Source organism: Amblyomma americanum, chromosome 9 (genome assembly GCF_052857255.1).
Source record: "Amblyomma americanum isolate KBUSLIRL-KWMA chromosome 9, ASM5285725v1, whole genome shotgun sequence".
Classification (NCBI taxonomy): domain Eukaryota; kingdom Metazoa; phylum Arthropoda; class Arachnida; order Ixodida; family Ixodidae; genus Amblyomma; species Amblyomma americanum.
Window position 1 is genome coordinate 92939982 of NC_135505.1, and position 16299 is coordinate 92956280.

Genomic DNA, 16299 nt, shown 5'->3' on the forward strand with positions numbered 1-16299 from the left:
CTGGTGTATTCGGTTTTCGGCGGCGTTTGCGTGTCGCGCCCGATGCCTTCTTCGCTCGAGCGTGTATTTTTCCTTTTTATCCCTAATTCGTCCCTTTGGGCTGCGCAGTCGCCCCGTCTCTTTGCCTAATTTTTCCTACGCCGCCGTCCTTTTTTTATGTTGTTGTAGGTTTAAACCCTCGTTGCAATATCCGCGCACCGAGGCCGTAGCTGAGTCGTTATTTATTAGTCACCGAGACTCTCTCGCGAGCTTTCTTCGTGTTTTTTTTTCTTTTCGACCTTTTTTTCTATTTCCCCCAGTGTCAGTCTTCGTCTATGAGAATCAGTGTTGCGAAGCGATATGTGTCTTCATTTCGGAACTTCGCTCAGCCGTTCACTCGTCTCAAGCGGCGAGCGAGCGACCGTTCGGTTCATCGCCGTCGCTTTATAACTGTGCGGCACTGGGTCGGATTTCGCTTTATTTCTTATTCTTCATCGGCGTTCTGCTTCGCAACACCAATTTCCGGAGCTTAACATAGTCGGTGTGTTTAGTTTCCATTTCTTTTTTTTTCCCCGCTCGCTACTTTTCTTTTTTGGTATTTGCAGTTTTAACGCCGCTCTGTTCCCGCTTGATTCTCCGGTTAGAGTACTCCGATAAATCAACGAGCGGCTCTTATATTCTTTTTTTTTCTCCTCTATTGCAGGCAGAATGGTTCTAAATTTTTAAAACGCTGCCTGCTGACTTGCAGATTTCAGTGAGCGGCGAGTGTTAGGTTTTGTTTTCTTACGGCGACATCGCTGTGGGGAACTTTCTAAGACGCGGGCGCCGTCGTGTGTCGTAACTAGAAACTCGCGCATATTTATAAGCTGCGCACATAACCCAAACCAAAGAGAACGAGGTGGGCCAGTGCTTTATGCCTAAAGGTACTCTAAGGACGAATTGGTGTCCGTCGGTATCGACAGATTACGGCTTTCTAGGGACAGCGAGAGCGGAGCTTTTATAACGTCGCAGAACGAAATACAGGTGTCTCCATCACCGGTCGATTTCGCAACTAAACTGCGTTTGCCGACGCCGAATTTCTTGCGTGGATTTCGGAGGCCACGCTACACCGCCACTCACTTTCAAAATGGCGTAAGCAGTCCTTCTGGGAGTGGACACTAAGAGTCTGATTTGAATGGCGAGAAAAAATTTAATAAATTTAATTTTTCAGCCATAATATTTATTGTTTTTTTTTTGCTGTGGGAAAAAAACATTATCATTCCCAGAAAGAACTTGAGAATAAATATTTATTTTTATTTTTTTCGCTGAAAACAATAATTTGGTGGAGATGACCTCAGTAACCTTCTGAAGGGCACAGTGAGCCTGGTATAGTGGTGGTTTCGACTGTCTGACGCCGTTAATCACGTATACCTCTGATTGACCTGTAATAGGTGCATATTGGGTTGCTATTACGGCCTTTTCTTCGCCCTGGGAGGGTGCAAATATTGGGAGGAAGGGGCGGGGGGGGGGGGGGGGGTTTGTTCTTTACTAATTTCAGTGATAAATTCTGGCGCTCATTGTAAGTCACCGCTGCACGGAGGATTGCGCCTTTAGGCGCACGTGTTTATTCTGTATGCAGCCAGGTCGAAGTTGACTTTGATAGGTCGTGATTCGTTACTGCTCATTGTGCTTATTCTGTCTCCGTGGTCTTACTTCTGTCATGTTCGGGCGAGGAAGACAAGTGCGAAATGGCGCGTCTCAATGTTGCGATGCCGTTCAGAGTTCAGATTATTTGCCAATCGGGTTTCGTGGTTCCCTCCTCCACTGAGAGAGGAAACGTCCGTGTCGCATTCGCTTGCATCTCGAGGTTGATTTCGAAGACGTCGCACGTTCTTCGAGGCTTGCCGCGTTGGGCGCCTCTTGCACATATGATTTATTACCGTGGGCCGCGGCGCCAACGACGGCTCCGCTAATGATCTGTGCGTGTCTCTCTGCTCGGCAAACGAAATTGAGACGCGCTGTAGCTTTGCTGGTCTCGGCACTGTTTTCCCGCACCCGTTGAGAAAGACGAAGCATGGCTTCGCGCAAGTGGCGCAAATTACGTTGTTTCTTAACCACGAGCGTCGACCGCTGGCACGTGGTGGGTGGCGGAAAGTTTCGTGCCGCGTTAGGGAGCCTCAGGTGCCAGAAGGCCGGTCATTAATGCTTGTTCTTGCTGTTCGGTTTTTTCGGTGCCGGAATTTCTTTGGTAGCTAATGGTCGCCGAGGTTTCCCTTACAAAGATTTCTCTAAACAGTCAATACACTGTCCATAGACTTATGTCTACAAAGTCCATCGACTGTCTATAGACACATGCTAGACAAGTCTGTAGACAATACAGTCTGTACACAATTATGGATTTATGGTCATAGGCTTTTAGTAGACTTTTGTTTATAGACACTGTATGGACTATGAATAGACAAAAAGAGATATCTATAGGAAGGCTATAGACTATATATAGACCATATTTATAAGGGTTGGAAGCCTACAAGGGGAGGGACTCAAAGGTGGCTGCCAGAGTTCTGGCCAGTTTTGTAACGCACGTTTTGGTGTGAAAGCGCTACGTCACGAGGTCTAACGGGCTCACCGAGTTTACGTAAAGATTGACTCTGAGGGGGAGACCTTGGCAAAACCTATCATAGCAACAGCCCGTGCAGAAAAACGTTGCCGCGGCTCTGTTTGGAACCAGCGGCGGCGCGAACAGTTCAGCTTCGCTGGCCACAGCACGAGGGCACTATGACATATCGCCGCACCCGATGAAGCCTCGTGTTGAACTGCAAGGCACTCTCCGGCACATAGTCGTCTTCACACATAGTCGTCTTCAAAAACTTTCATCTGCCGCATGAGCAGATCGCATCAGCTTAACCTCAATCAGAGCTTCACCTGAGTCGGATATCGTCCCCAGACGTGCCGACGACATAGCAAAGCAAACAGATGCTTTCGCACGTCCACTGGGGTTAGCTACATTAAAACCGAACCACTTTTTTGTGCGTTTTTTTGTGAGCTAGACGAGCGATAATTCATTTTGCGCGCACATCTAGGTTTTCCTGAAATACCTACCTGCGGAGTGAAGTTTTTTCCTCCGAATTGAGAATGCACCGTTTTCGTGGTTCCGTAGGTTGGGTTCCTCACCTTGAAATTTTCCTCCGTTGCTGTTGTCGCATAAGTGGATTAAACTTATTCCTTAGCATAAAGTGCTCGCGCTACGAACATACGCATTCTGTTTAGGCACTTGACGTTAATTCTACCATTAGTCGGGTATGTAACGTTCACGCAAAGCCGATGCAGCAGTTATTGTCAATAGCAAGTGTGAGTTTGGTGCGAACGAAGTGCCCCGTTTGCCAGAATTAACCAGGCCGCCCGGTTTGCTTTCCACTTGTATAGCGGAACAGTTATCGCACCCATGAAACTATAAATCACAGTGAGGTAAGGAACACCCTTTTCTCACCTTCCAATACCCCTTTTTTTATGGAAAGCCTCAGGGACTCCACTGTATGAGGCAGAAGCAAACCATGCAGCCTAGTTACTTTTGGCATAGACTGTACGCTTCGATTTCGGTGGGTGTTATGGGGAAATGCGACCGAGACCCGGTAATAATAATAATTATGTAATAATAATAATGTACTGTGCTCAGTTTGTATTCTTTTTTTTTCGCTGCCCCGGACTTAATCAGGAGCACAGCGTCTTTATAGCGTCGCCTTCAACAGAAGATGCGCTGGAGAAGGTTTTTTTTGTTTAAATTTAGTGGAGACCGCCCCTCCATCACCAATGCAAAGTCTCATCGACGGCCTCCAAGAAAAGTGCGCTGATAAGCGGCGCGGCGCCCAACACGCCAAGTGGAACGCCGGAAGCACGTTCAGGAGCTCTTTGCCGTGCACTTGTTATATTTTGCATCGCTCAGCGGCGTGCCTTTGTTGCCTGGACGGCGCGACGCCATTTTGTCTTCGTCAAGCAGCGAAGGATACGACACCAAGATCCCGCAGCGCGCGGTGACGGCCACATATCTCTGTGCCTCTGCCGCGCAGTCCGCGTGCCGGCGACGCTTTGGTATTCATGATCGGCCGCTAACGAATGCGCCTGCATCCTAATGAGCCTGTCGTCGTCGTCGTCGTCATATGCCCCCCCCCCCCCCCCCCCCCCCCTTCCTTGCACTGCGTGGCTTGGCTTGGCTTGTGTCGGCTCCCGCAGTGCGGCTGGTACGCGCGATCCCATGGTGGCCGGCTCGGCGGCCCGTCGTAGCTTCCGCCGTTTTTGGCGTCCGCCCAGTTTCATACAACCCGCGTTTCCCTATCACAGTCGGTCACGGAGTGGATATTTTATTAGTAGTGTGGGGGCGCCCCCTGGCGTCATCCGTGCTGCGCAGGAATCTCAGCCTTTGTAATAGAACTACAATTGGTCGAGGTAATGTAACGATATAAGCGCAGGCTGCTCAATCCGTGCATGTGTCTGCATATATCACTGCACATACCACAACCTGTGTTAGTGCGGCGTGACACGTTCGTGAATTATGGGACATGAGACGTCGCGGCACTCCTCTGTGCTTACATGATGAACGGTGGCGACAACGGCCGTTATCAGGCCAGCGTTGTCCGTAATGACGTCGCGGGCATTGCTGTCAACGCTGGAAATAGCCGGGAACATTAATGTTTCCATGCTTTTTATCGCATGCATCCATCATGCGCGCACAGCATGTTTGCAGCGAGGCGTTCTCGTCTCCGCCGCTGCATTAACACTTATGCTTCGGGAGGCGCTTTGGCCTTCGTTGACCTCTCGCCACGTGACTCCCTGAGGCACGCTAACGTGTCTCACTCACCTTGAGGGATAGACATTAATTCAAAAGAGGAATAGAGAAAGTAGTGCAGTATACCGTAGAGCTCCTGTGGCTTTCGTTCCCTTGTAGCGTATACAGTGGAGCGCGACAGGTTCCACCATCCATACCTCGCTCTATATTCTGATAGCATTGCTCTATGTTGCTCAGCGCCGGATGGTTAACGCGTTCGAGCATTAACGCGGCCTCGGTTGCTTGTACCGATGCGCGGTCGCTTCACTTCGCCCTGGCGTGTGCGCCCCGGTTATCACGGATTGTCGGCGCAGTTCTAACACTTCCGCGTCTGTTCCGCGTTTCCAGTTTTCCCCTCTACCTTCCCCCTCTCTTTCCCTTATTGGGGAAGGGGGTGTCTCTCGGAAGCCGATTTAATTGCCCGGAAGAATCGGCGCCGGCTCGAGCCTACGCAGCCCGCTCAGGCCGCCCGCTGCGGACTAGTTTGTGTATAGTATAGTTCCTATTTCTTGTGTGTGTTTGTGTGCGTGTTTCAGGAGTGTTCGGGCGTTGGGGGATTTTCGGCCGAGTACGTTTTGTGTGCCTGTTGATCGGCCGTCTGGCTCCTTCGCTAACGACTCCCGGAGCGTTGGAATGCCGGCCCTGATTGCGAGCGAGCTGCAGGCTTTCGTCGGTGTGTGAGTAGAGAGGCCCGCAGTCGCGCGGTGATTAGCGTAACGAACGTCGGCCGGCTCTCGAGCGGCGCGTTTAGGTGAGCTGGCGCGGTTTGGGTGTAGGGCGTGCGGGGGGCTCACGAGAGGCAGGTGTATAGGCTTCGTTGCTGCGGGAATTGAAGAAAAAAATAATGTAAAGCGTCGTTTGTAAAGGCGAGGAATGAGCGTGTTTTTCAAAGGCTGCGTTGAGCACCGCCTATCGGGCTCTGGTTTACACTTTACTTTCAGTGGTGGCGCGCCTTGCGTCGGAAACGGGCAGCCGTTCGTGAGTCGGCTGAATGCCGGAAGTTTCTTTCGAAGCTGTTTCATCCTCCGTTTGGTCGCTGTTGCGCCATTCTGTGAAAAGAGTCGTACTTATGCTTATCGCGGTGAAGTTTCCGGCGGATTCTGTTAGACGCATGTGGCGGCAAGGAGCACGTATAGGGGCAATATCAAGAGGAATGCTTAAATCACGCTTATTTCTATTCACCCTCAGTTTAAGTTGTTCAAAGCTCATCGAGCTTCTGTGCTAAAGATAGGGAAATTAAGTACGCTTCTCCCTTCTACGGATATAGTAGTTGCATCATGCGAGCAGCCACTTCGTTCGCAAAAAAAAAAAAATCTTGTTTGTATTTCGTTACTTCGGTTGAATCTGTCTTAAGCTCTAAACACGGAATGAGTAAAAAAAGTAAAAAAGCTGTCCTTTAGCGCACTTCCTTAGCGGGACTGGGTATGCTACCTAAGCGCTGGCGTAGATTTCCGACACTAAAAATACAAAATACGTGCAGTTGGCAGCGGAAATTGCTTTTAGAAACAAGCGAAGTTTTAGCAGTTACGAAGATTTCATTTCAGGTTTCAACGTCGTCTATTTGCTAACCACAAGACCTCTCATGCACGTTTAAAAGCCGCCTCCAATTGCTGACTGCATGAAGTTGCTATGCTTTTCAGTGGGAATATATTTCCGTTGCCAAGAGTAAGCACTCCGTATATTAGTGATCGAGATGTACTCCTGAATTCGCGCACAATAGATTGGCCACAAAAGTGTATGCGCTAGCGGAGAACTTTCTCTATGTTTACTCCCTTATATAGGCTTATTCCTTTTAGAGTGCACGCGTGTTAATCGTCGAGGGGGCAAGCTTTTCAAGACGCAGAGGCGTTTGTCTGTAGTGCTTGAGAGTAATATTGGTTGCTAAGATCATAATGCTCCGTTTTATATTTTCACCTGATACCCCAACGTGGTTTTCGAACACTCCCTGACACACTGTTATCGGCGTGTTGGTAACCGCAGCGTCCAGCGTTGTCTTCTGCCACTCCGGTGGCGCATCTTTTGTGCTGTTTTTTTTTTCTGCGTCAGCTTTTCATTGGATGAGAATGTGGGTATACGGTCTGCGGGAAGCTCTGCCGCTTGGCGCGCTTTTGTCGCGTCCTTTCGGTTTCGGCGCGTGCGACGCGCCCGCTTCGCGATGCATGGGTGCCACGCGTCGAGGCTCGCGCGTGCGTGGTTGCTCTTTTTGCGCGATACCGGGCACGAACTCAGCCCCGGCCCCCTTCCTCCTCCTGGTCACGCTCTCTGCACCTTCGCGTTGTTCTCGCGCACGCTCGATTCCGCGCGAGAGCGCGCGCGCGCAAAATGTAATAATCGTGCCCTCATTAGTCCTCACCTTTTTTCTCTCTCTTTTCTCTTCGCTTCGTCTTTCTTTTCGCGGAGTTTCGACCTTTTTGCGTTTCAAGCGTTTGTTTTTTAGAAAGAAACTGAAAAGAAGTGAGAATCCGGGATGGACAGAAACGTGTAAAAAAACGAGAAAGAGAGAGAGCAAAAAAAGAAGGAAGGAAGGAAACGACTCGAAAATTGCACACAGTCTCGCGCTGTGTGTGTTCGCAGTTTCCGACCCGAGGTCGGTCACGTTCGTTCCGCGGGCGTGGGTGGGTGGGTGGGCCTCTCTCGGACGGCTGAGTTCGGACAAATTACACCCCCCCCCCCCCCTCCATATACGCCTTATTCCACCCCCCTCCTCTTCGTTGCGGTTTTTGCGGCCCGCGGGTGGGGGGGAGGAAGTTTGGAAAGAAGCGCATGTGATGTTGTTGCTATATGGAATTCCCGTCAAGCGGTTGCGGTTTTTTCGCTCGTTGTAGAGTTTCTGCGATTTGCGGTGGGCCTCCGCGGACGGGTAATAGGATATGCGTGTGACCGACTCGTATACGTGCCGTACGATTTTTTTCACTCTGCCACGTGAGGCGTGGTGCTGTGTTGTGCAGGATGTTTAGTTCGTGTGTGCGTCCGCCCCCCCCCCCCCCCCCCTTCCTCCAGAACTGCGCTGTCGCATCTGGCACGCGCGTGCAGATGCGTGCGCCTAACACGTAGCTGCCCTAATCACGCTCCTCCGCTACGACTGCGGGGAACAATGTCCGGATGGCGCGTGACGCCGCCGCCTGCGCCGTGTGCTCCATGTCTGGCGAAATACTGTGCAGCGGCGAGGAATCCGGGTGGGAGCACTTATAGGCGGTGCTTTACTTCCGGCATAAATCAATGTCGGCTGTTCTCTGGAGCTTCGGTGCAGCCCTCTTGAACACTAGAGAGTTTTAGCGCCACTGTGTGGTAAATCTGGCTACTGTGGAACATTGGGACCGTAGGCTAAGCAAGTCAGGAAGCGCTAGCAACAGCAACGTGTTGCTGCATTTCCAACGCGGTTTTGCGGTTCTGCTAAAACTGTCGACTTGCGAGCTTCAGGGAACACGTTAGATTACCCTCCCCCATACTGCAGCACATGTGCAGAATAGCCTTCTTGGGCTAGTCACAGCGGACCTGGCAGGCTAACTGACCCCAGTAGGATTTTCTAAATGTGTTTTTGTTTGCCATTTTTAAATTTCCAAAAGCGTTCTTAAAATGTTAGATGAAATTCGTGACACTCGACCTCTTCTTATTCCTCCTTTGTTATGGCTAAGTACAAGAGAAAAAAATAGCACGTAGAGACTGGTCACAAGAGCGGGAGACGCAGCTCAGAACTTTTTGTGCCCCGTTTCTCCTTGGATTTTAGAGAGTTTTAGCATATCCCAGGCGTGCCAGCGTAGACGTCTGGAATATTGCCGAATGGCTTCTGTGCGCGTAGTGACCCCCTTTTGGCCGCGTGTGCTGTCACTGCGCGTGCGCTGTAAGTCTACGCTAGTGCGTCTGCGTTGTGCTAAAACTCTCCAATATTTTCTCCTCGCGTGCTGCAGTAGTTCGCAGCAGTAGCCCAACTGTGCACGCGTGTTGAGTCGCATTAGCACCCCAGCCCAGTGTTGTGCCAGAGCTCTCCCCGATTGGTTGGTTGATGACGCCGGCTGTATAGCTTCGGCCGCGTAGCACGTTTCTATAGCGAGACGGGCTTGCAGGTCACGGCGCAGTGCGTACGCGGGCGACGTATGTGTCCCACACTTCACGTGCCGGCCACGTTGTAATAAACGTTTCTGTTTGAGGCGTGTCTCCCTATACGCGAGCGCTGCCCGGCCCCGGCACTTTTGATGCGATTGTTACGTGGCTCGACGACCACTGGTCCTCGCCCTGGGCGGATTGCTGTCGTCGCCTTCGCACACCCGTCCACACGTGTCGCGACGAATGGGCCGACAATTACGTGCGCCGCAGTCGGTCGACCCGGGCCGCGGTCACCTCCGGGGTGTCCGGGGATCAAAGGAAGTTTTTTTTCTCTCTCTCTTTCTGCCAACTCTCCAGTACTTGTGGCGTCGGCAGTCGTGCTGCCACGGAATGCGAAGGCGCCGTTACATGTTGCACCCGTTCTGAAGACTTAATGGATCGAAATATTCGATAAAATTCTAATTTGGTGTGTGTCTGTGTTTGTACGCATCCAGGAATGGATAAAAGCAGCCCAGTTACTCAGTGCTCCGTTATATCTAAAGCAGTGAGCGTTCCCACAAATTAATTAGTTTTTTTTTTTGTTTTTCTCATATTCGCTTTTCACTTTCCGCGGTTGCATTTCTTTGGTGGGCCTCCGTAGTCTCGTTGGAAGCGCTCCTTCTTGGACGGCTGCTGTTTTTTTTTTTTTGACGCGCAAGCTTCCCTACGCTAGGTGTTCAAGAGGACAGCGTCAGTGCAGTCACGTGACAGGTGTCACGTGTCAGGTAGTGTGACCTACTCACGTCACCGCAATCTGCCCACCGTGGCGACACGTGCATTTCAACGACGCTCCACAGAGAATCCGTTCGGCAGTGTGTGTGGCGTTTATGAACGTAGCCGTGCAAAGGAAGCCTTCGCTTCTCACCAAGCTTAACCAAAGTTTAAACCACAGCTATTTTTTTTTGTTTTTAGGCGCCAAGTTCACTTGTTTTATGAGCGCACCCCTTCCGTTTTTCGGTTCTCGTGTCGATGGTCCTTTCGCGAAACTTCGTATTGGAGAAATACGACATTAGACATTAGCCACAACCGGTAGACATTAGCCACAACGGATTGCTATGGTTTCAAGCGTAAGCCGCGCAGTTATCTTCTGTGGCAGAGTCGCATGATCTCTGCATCCCGGAGCGGGACCAGTTATAGAGAGAAAAAAGAAAGAAAAAATCGGTGTTTGCGGAAAACGTGCACGATCCGTTGAGCGTGTGTTAACGAGGAGACGGCAGTGCAACACAGGAGAATGGTGTGGTACACATGGGTGCGGCATATTAATCTGTGAATGGTGGTTTCTGGTGTCCTGTGCCGCTAACCGCGGGCAGGACGGCGATCGAAGAGGAAGACTCGGCCTGCGAAATACACTCGTGCCACTTGTGTTGCACGAGCTTCCCCTACGCGTACATGGCCGAAGGATGAGTCACGCGCGGTCATGCATGACGATGATCGTCGCCCCAGTGTTGGTGGGCTTCATGTACAATATGGCATCCTTAATCTTGCTCCCTAGGTTTATTTTGTTATGTTTGCATTTTTTGTTTGTACATCTGTCTTGTGTTTAAGCACGGTGAGGACATCAAGATTGCTACTAATTGATCTGGATTTTAGTAGCAATGAGTCATCAGTAGTGCAGGAAAACATAATTTAGGCAGGGTGCCCCATTAGATTAAATGCCACGTACTACAGTCAAGCCGCGAGAGATGTCGGTGAGCCGCCTGTGCTGTAATTGAAACATGAGGCCAGTTTGTTGGGATGGTTGGCTCTTGTTGCTGCGTTTACTAATCTCTTGAAACTGACAGTGCTCGTTGTTCTCCTTCTCTGTCTCTCCCAGGCTGCTGCTTCGTCACATTCTACACGCGCAAGTCTGCCCTGGACGCCCAGAACGACCTACACAACATGAAGACCCTCCCCGGGGTAAGCGAGAACCACCCTTCCTCCCTCACCGCTGCGACACACGAGCCACCGCACTCTCAAAGAAAGCGAGGCGACGATAAATTAAGTTTTATTTTATTTTTTCATACTGCTTCATGCAAACAAAACCTCTGTGTTACGGCGGTGTCAGCAAACTACCATTCGCAATGGTTTGCCAGGAACCGTCGCTATGTAGCGCACTTGATTAACGTTAAAGTTGAATCTGCAGTAGCCCTTGCCTGGCGCCTTGTCTGGCTTGTAACCTTTAAATTTGATCCTTCGTTTTTTTTTAAATCCTTTTCTGGAGAAAATTCGTGCAGCCTTTCGTTTCCCCACTAGTAAGCTGTGTCGTCGGCGCTTTCCTTGGACGTGGCGGTTGCTCTGCCCGCAGCTGCTGCGCGCGGCGATTTCAGGACTTGCGACGGGACTCATCCTGCGGGACTGGAAGACGTCGATCGAGGTCACGGTGTGAAGGACGCGCCAACCGTTGTCATCCAGTGATTCTCCGTTTCTTCTCTCTTGTCGACCTTCGGTGGTCCCGTGTTGTGGCCCTGACCGTGGCGGGAGTTTTTTCGGTGGATGCGACAAAAAAACAAAACAAAAATTACCCGAATCTTTTTAAAACGCGTCTTCTTCAGAACGGGATCATTCTGAATGACTACATCGAGCGATGCAGATTCTTGCGATAACTGTCTGTGTACGAGAACAATGAACGAGTTTTACAAGTTTTTCACTGCTTTGAATTTTTTTCACAAGGAACAGCTTTGCCGCTTTTGTCGACAAGTCGTTGGTTTCTCACATTCTGCAGCACAGCTAAACGAGAAACATTCTTTTTTCTTTTTTATGGAGGGGGGGTCCATAAGTTGGTCTCACTCTTTTCAGCGCGCTGTCCAGTTCATATCTACGTGCGCGCGCTTTAAGATAGCAGAACTTGAACGCGGCAAATCACTGGCACGACCGGTTCCCATATTGCTATAGATGAAACGAGTGACCTCGTCGGCGCCTGTGTGAAGGCGTCTCTTTGGTACTGGGTTGTACGATAGGCGCAGACGGCGTTCTCTCGGCGTACTTTCTACCGGCGACGTCTTCGTGCAGTTGCGCGGAATGTTTCGCGTCTTCAGTGATCTCGAGCCAAACCACGAGTGTGGTTAACCTTGGGCGCGTGGCTCAAGAGACGTAAGAGGAAGAAGAGAAGGAAGTCGTTCTATTCTTACGCTTCGCGAAAACGACGAGGAGAAAGAAGAGCAGGAATGTCGCTCAGGTCGAGGTGGACCCCCCTGCGTTGTTGGCGGCTCGCTCGCGGTCCTTCGTAGCCCCTAGCTTTGGATGGCCGCCACCCGAGGGCCTGTCGAAGACGCGTCCCGTGCCCGCCCGGAACAGCAGCAGCAAGGCCCGCTCGTGAACATCGACGACGAGGAGTACTCGGGCGGCTCCACCGCGGAGATCCTCAGCTCGCCGCCGCCGCCCCCCTTCTACCGCGTCCGGGACCCGCCCAACATCCGCTGCAAGCGCTGCCGTTCCTCCCTGGGCGAACCCAGCGGCGGCACCCGTCCCACCGCCTGGAAGCTCGTAGCCGCTGCCGCCATGACCGTGGGCGCCATCGCCTTCTGCTTCTTCTTCGTCGCCTGGTACAGGGCCGGCGCGTCGGACACCGCGGCGGCCGCGGGCGATCGGCGTGCCCTGGGACGCGCGGGTCGCGACGGGCCCGGGTCTGGCTGGGGCCGGGACCCCGGCCACCACCGCGCAGCTTCGACCCAGGGCGGCGGTTGCGTGGGTTGCGTGGAAGGCAGCCACTGCCGCCGGCTCGAAGACGGCTCCCTCATCTGCACCCAGAACTGCCTGGCCGCCGAAGAGTGGCCCTGCCGCTCCGGACTGTGCGTGTCCAAGTACTCGCGCTGCGACGGGCTCGCCGACTGCGACGACCTGAGCGACGAGGTGGGCTGCCCCTGCGACGAGGACGTCAACTTCCGGTGCGGCCTGAACACGTCGTGCCTGCCGCTGGACCGCCGGTGCGACGGCCGCGCCGACTGCTGGGACATCGCGGACGAGCTGCACTGTCCGGTCGAGGAGTGCCCGCCGGGAGACCCCAAGGCGTACCACTGCCACTCGTGGCACTGCATCTCCTCCGAGCTGGTGTGCGACGGCGAGGACGACTGCGACGATGGCAGCGACGAGGGCGGCTGTCCCGCCGACGTCGGCGTCCAGGAGTGACCCCTCCCCGGTGTGTCTTTGCAGTGTCGGTCTCCATTCGACTCGGGTCGTCTAGCCGCGGCGCTGGCGAGTTGAACGCCAGCTGTCACTCGTACTTGGACGTGGTTTGTTGGCACCCGGGGATGAAAGCTTTCACGGCTTCTTGTCTTTTTTTTTCCCTAGAAACTCTTACCTAAGCGAGAAATCCTCTTGTGCCAAGCCACAGACCTCTTCTGGAAGAGTTTTGAAACATCGCCCTAATAGACGTGAAGTGTTAGTGTTCTTTTTTTTTTATTCAGCGGTCTCTTGTTGCGTCTTCAGGATTGTCGGCCGTAAGCCCGTTCGCGGTGACTCTGTGCTTTTTCTGCAGCCTGTTTCGTGACATTACCCCTTCCTTTGTACATACCCTCAGCTCGTTTCGTTCAGCAAGCCGGGACTAATTAAACCCTTAACCAAGGCTTGCAATACTCAACCCCGATGGGGTTCTCCATCTTTATTGACACACTGCTCGCTGCCTGCGTTTTTTTTTTTTCAATGGCAGTGGGTGATGCTATAGCACTTATTGCTAGCCCGTGCAACCATGCATCTTTCCACTACGTCGAAACTTTCGCGAGCGTAGCGGAAGTCGCCTCCTGACCAGTAGGTTCGGGTAAGCTGTCACCGTCGGCGGCGTCTATGCAAACGTACCACTACTGCCACACACACCACCTGCGCCAGACGTCGTAATTACAACGTCACAGTTCCGCCGTCCGCCCACGCGAGAACGAAACCGTGGCTGGCTGCGCGAACGCTCAGCGGTGCAGACCGAAGCCAACCCCCCCCCATTCCTACAGCGAACGCGGACTCCGACGGCCGCGCGCGCTTCGGTGCACACGCGGAACTTCTTCTGGCGGGAAAGAGAGATGGCAGAGGGGGAAAAAAAACCACTGTGAGCTGCAGGTCGTCGAGGCATAGGCACGTTCGCCGGCGAGGCGGCCGCCATGGCAAGGCGGCGGGAGTCGAAAGCCATACATTTTGCAGCGGGTCCGCATATGTTCGCGTGGTGGCGGCGTTTGTAAGCTGCGGCTCTCGGGACGCTGTTATACGTGCCTGTGTAACTACACCGCTGTGGATATGGATAGATGGCGCAGGGAGCGGGGAGAGCTTTTTGCGGGACGCCGCACGAACTCTGTGTATGAAATGGGGAGTGCGCGGGACGACGGGTTTTCAGCAAGGGAAGGAGGGGAGGATTTTGCAGTGGGGAACAGGGAGCCGAGGCGGTGGCGAGGCCGGTTTTTATTTGCGGGTATGTCGTCGACGGCGTCGTAGTTGGGAGCGGCGCGGCGCGCCTTCGCTTCCGTTCCCTAAACTTCCCCTTTCTGTCGCTCTCCTCCGCCGCCTCCTCCTCTTTTCCCTACTCAGTTATTTACGCCTCGCCATATTCCTCGAGACTCGGGCTCTGCCATGGTTGTACGCTCGTTGCCGCATGCCTCTCCGCCTGGCTGCCCGCGAGACGTCCGCTGTGTACTTCCCACTCGGCTGGGTTTTCGGAATACCGGGGACCAACGCTCGTGCGTTTGTGCGTGGTTGTGCGTGCGAATGCCGCCTCGCTCGTTCGAGCCGCCGCTGGCTGGCAGCAGTGGCCGCGTGCGAGTCGCCCTTCTGGGTGCAGGATGAGGGTGAGCGAGGGTAAAAGGCGGAGGAGGCATGCTTTATCTGCGCCCGCGCGCGTGAAGGTAGTGAGAGGGAGGGAGGACACGCGAACGGGCGCGCTTCTTGAGTCTCGTAAATATTTCCCGCGGCCTTTCGCGAACGTGCGCGCATTAAAGATTCGCACTCGGTCCGGGGGTTGTTTGCCTGCCTCCCGTAGGTTGTGGTTGCGCGGTTCGGTCACCGCCCGGTGCTGTGCACGGCTGCTGAGCTTAGGCTGCGTGGAAGAGCCGCTGTCGGTTCGGCTCCCGGCTGTTGTTTCGCATATATGGATATATGTTGGCGCTAGCAGTGCGTCTAGCCGAACGTATTTTGAATACGTTATTCTTGGAATCTTACGCCACCTTCGGATTGGACATGCTCTCCTTAGACAAGTTCGTACTCGTGAAAGAATGGAGGCCTCGTTATGAACTTCGTCCTGAAGCGCTCGCTGTATAGCAATGATTTGCGTGCAGGAAATAATAATAATAATAATTGGTTTTTGGGGAAAGGAAATGGCGCAGTATCTGTCTCATATATCTTTGTACACCTGAACCACGCCGTAAGGGAAGGGATATAGGAGGGAGTGAAAGAAGAAAGGAAGAATAGGTGTCGTAGTGGAGGGCTTCGGATTAATTTCGACCGCCTGGGGATCTTTAACGTGCACTGACATCGCACAGCACACTGGCGCCTTAGTGTTTTTCCTCCATATAAAAACGCAGCCGCCGCGGTCGGGTTCGAACCCGGGAACTCCGGATCAGTAGTCGAGCGCCCTAACCACTGAGCCACCGCGGCGGGGCTGCAGGAAACTCGGAACTAAGGAATGAGCACTGCAAAGTGTCTACGGCAGACTTATTCCTTTCCACCTCTGCTTGCTCTTAGGAAAGAATGCACTGGTAGGAACTGATCGCGAGTTACGTTCCCGAAGAAAAAAAAAATGTTATGAACGAAGTATAACTTTCAAAACAATAGGCTGATTTTTTACAAACCTGCGTTGTTTGAAGCAAGATAGCCTCAGCTGCCTCTATACCATAAAACTCTGTGCGGACATGCGCAGGTATTCTTGATATATTATTTGGTCATGGTCACTTCATCACAATATTCTTTCATTAGGGCAATTAAAGCTACGCGCAGGGAGGGCAGTTGCTGCACTTTCGGAGACGCTCGAAACTGTTTCCCGCGGCGTGGGCTTGTTTTCGGAAAGGGGTGTTCGCGTTGTCTAGACCTGGTTTGGTACGTTTAATGCTCACCTAGAGGCTTTTCTTTTTTGCCTACTCAGGGACAAGCACCTACTTTACATAAACGTTCACACAACTGGGTGGCCAGCTGATTTTATGCTTGCGTGCGCGCTCGTAGGCCGGGGGAAATCTTGTTCCCATTGCATAGACGCGCGCCGCAGCTGCCTGCGCCTAATCAACGACGGTGGCTGCGGGAAAAGCCGCAGCTGAGTGGTTAACATTGATATTATGGCACTCATTATGTTTTCTGTGTGGCATTTGAGCTCTTAAGTGGTAATGGCGGAAAAAAAAAGGGGGGGGGGGGGGGTTACGAAAACACATGTAACGCTACAATCTCAGCGCGTTCCTGTTGCTGGCCTATCGGTGAGTGCCTTGCAACCGGCATAATTATGTCGTGTAGTGTGTGTCGCTTTGCGCAATTCGCAGCTCTTTGGCCAACACTTCACATTC

General features: G+C 52.6%; 2 protein-coding genes across 35 annotated transcripts in view; both read left to right on the forward strand.

Annotated features, from left to right (window-relative positions):
* Positions 1-16299, forward strand: part of LOC144103794 (CUGBP Elav-like family member 2) — a 541184-nt gene that overhangs the window by 210136 nt on the left and 314749 nt on the right. For all 34 annotated transcript variants that reach the window (XM_077636467.1, XM_077636478.1, XM_077636494.1 and 31 more), the window contains one exon: positions 10674-10756. In XM_077636467.1, the coding sequence (XP_077492593.1) occupies positions 10674-10756 (83 nt within the window). The remainder of the gene's footprint in view (positions 1-10673; positions 10757-16299) is intronic.
* On the forward strand, positions 11917-14521 carry LOC144105033 (uncharacterized). Its single transcript, XM_077638250.1, has one exon. The coding sequence runs from the start codon at positions 12080-12082 to the stop codon at positions 12962-12964; it is 885 nt and encodes a 294-aa protein (XP_077494376.1). The 5' UTR covers positions 11917-12079; the 3' UTR covers positions 12965-14521.

Excerpts from the sequence above, each read along its gene's own strand:
- LOC144105033 (XM_077638250.1), top strand. The coding sequence starts at position 12,080 with ATGGCCGCCACCCGAGGGCCTGTCGAAGACGCGTCCCGTGCCCGCCCG.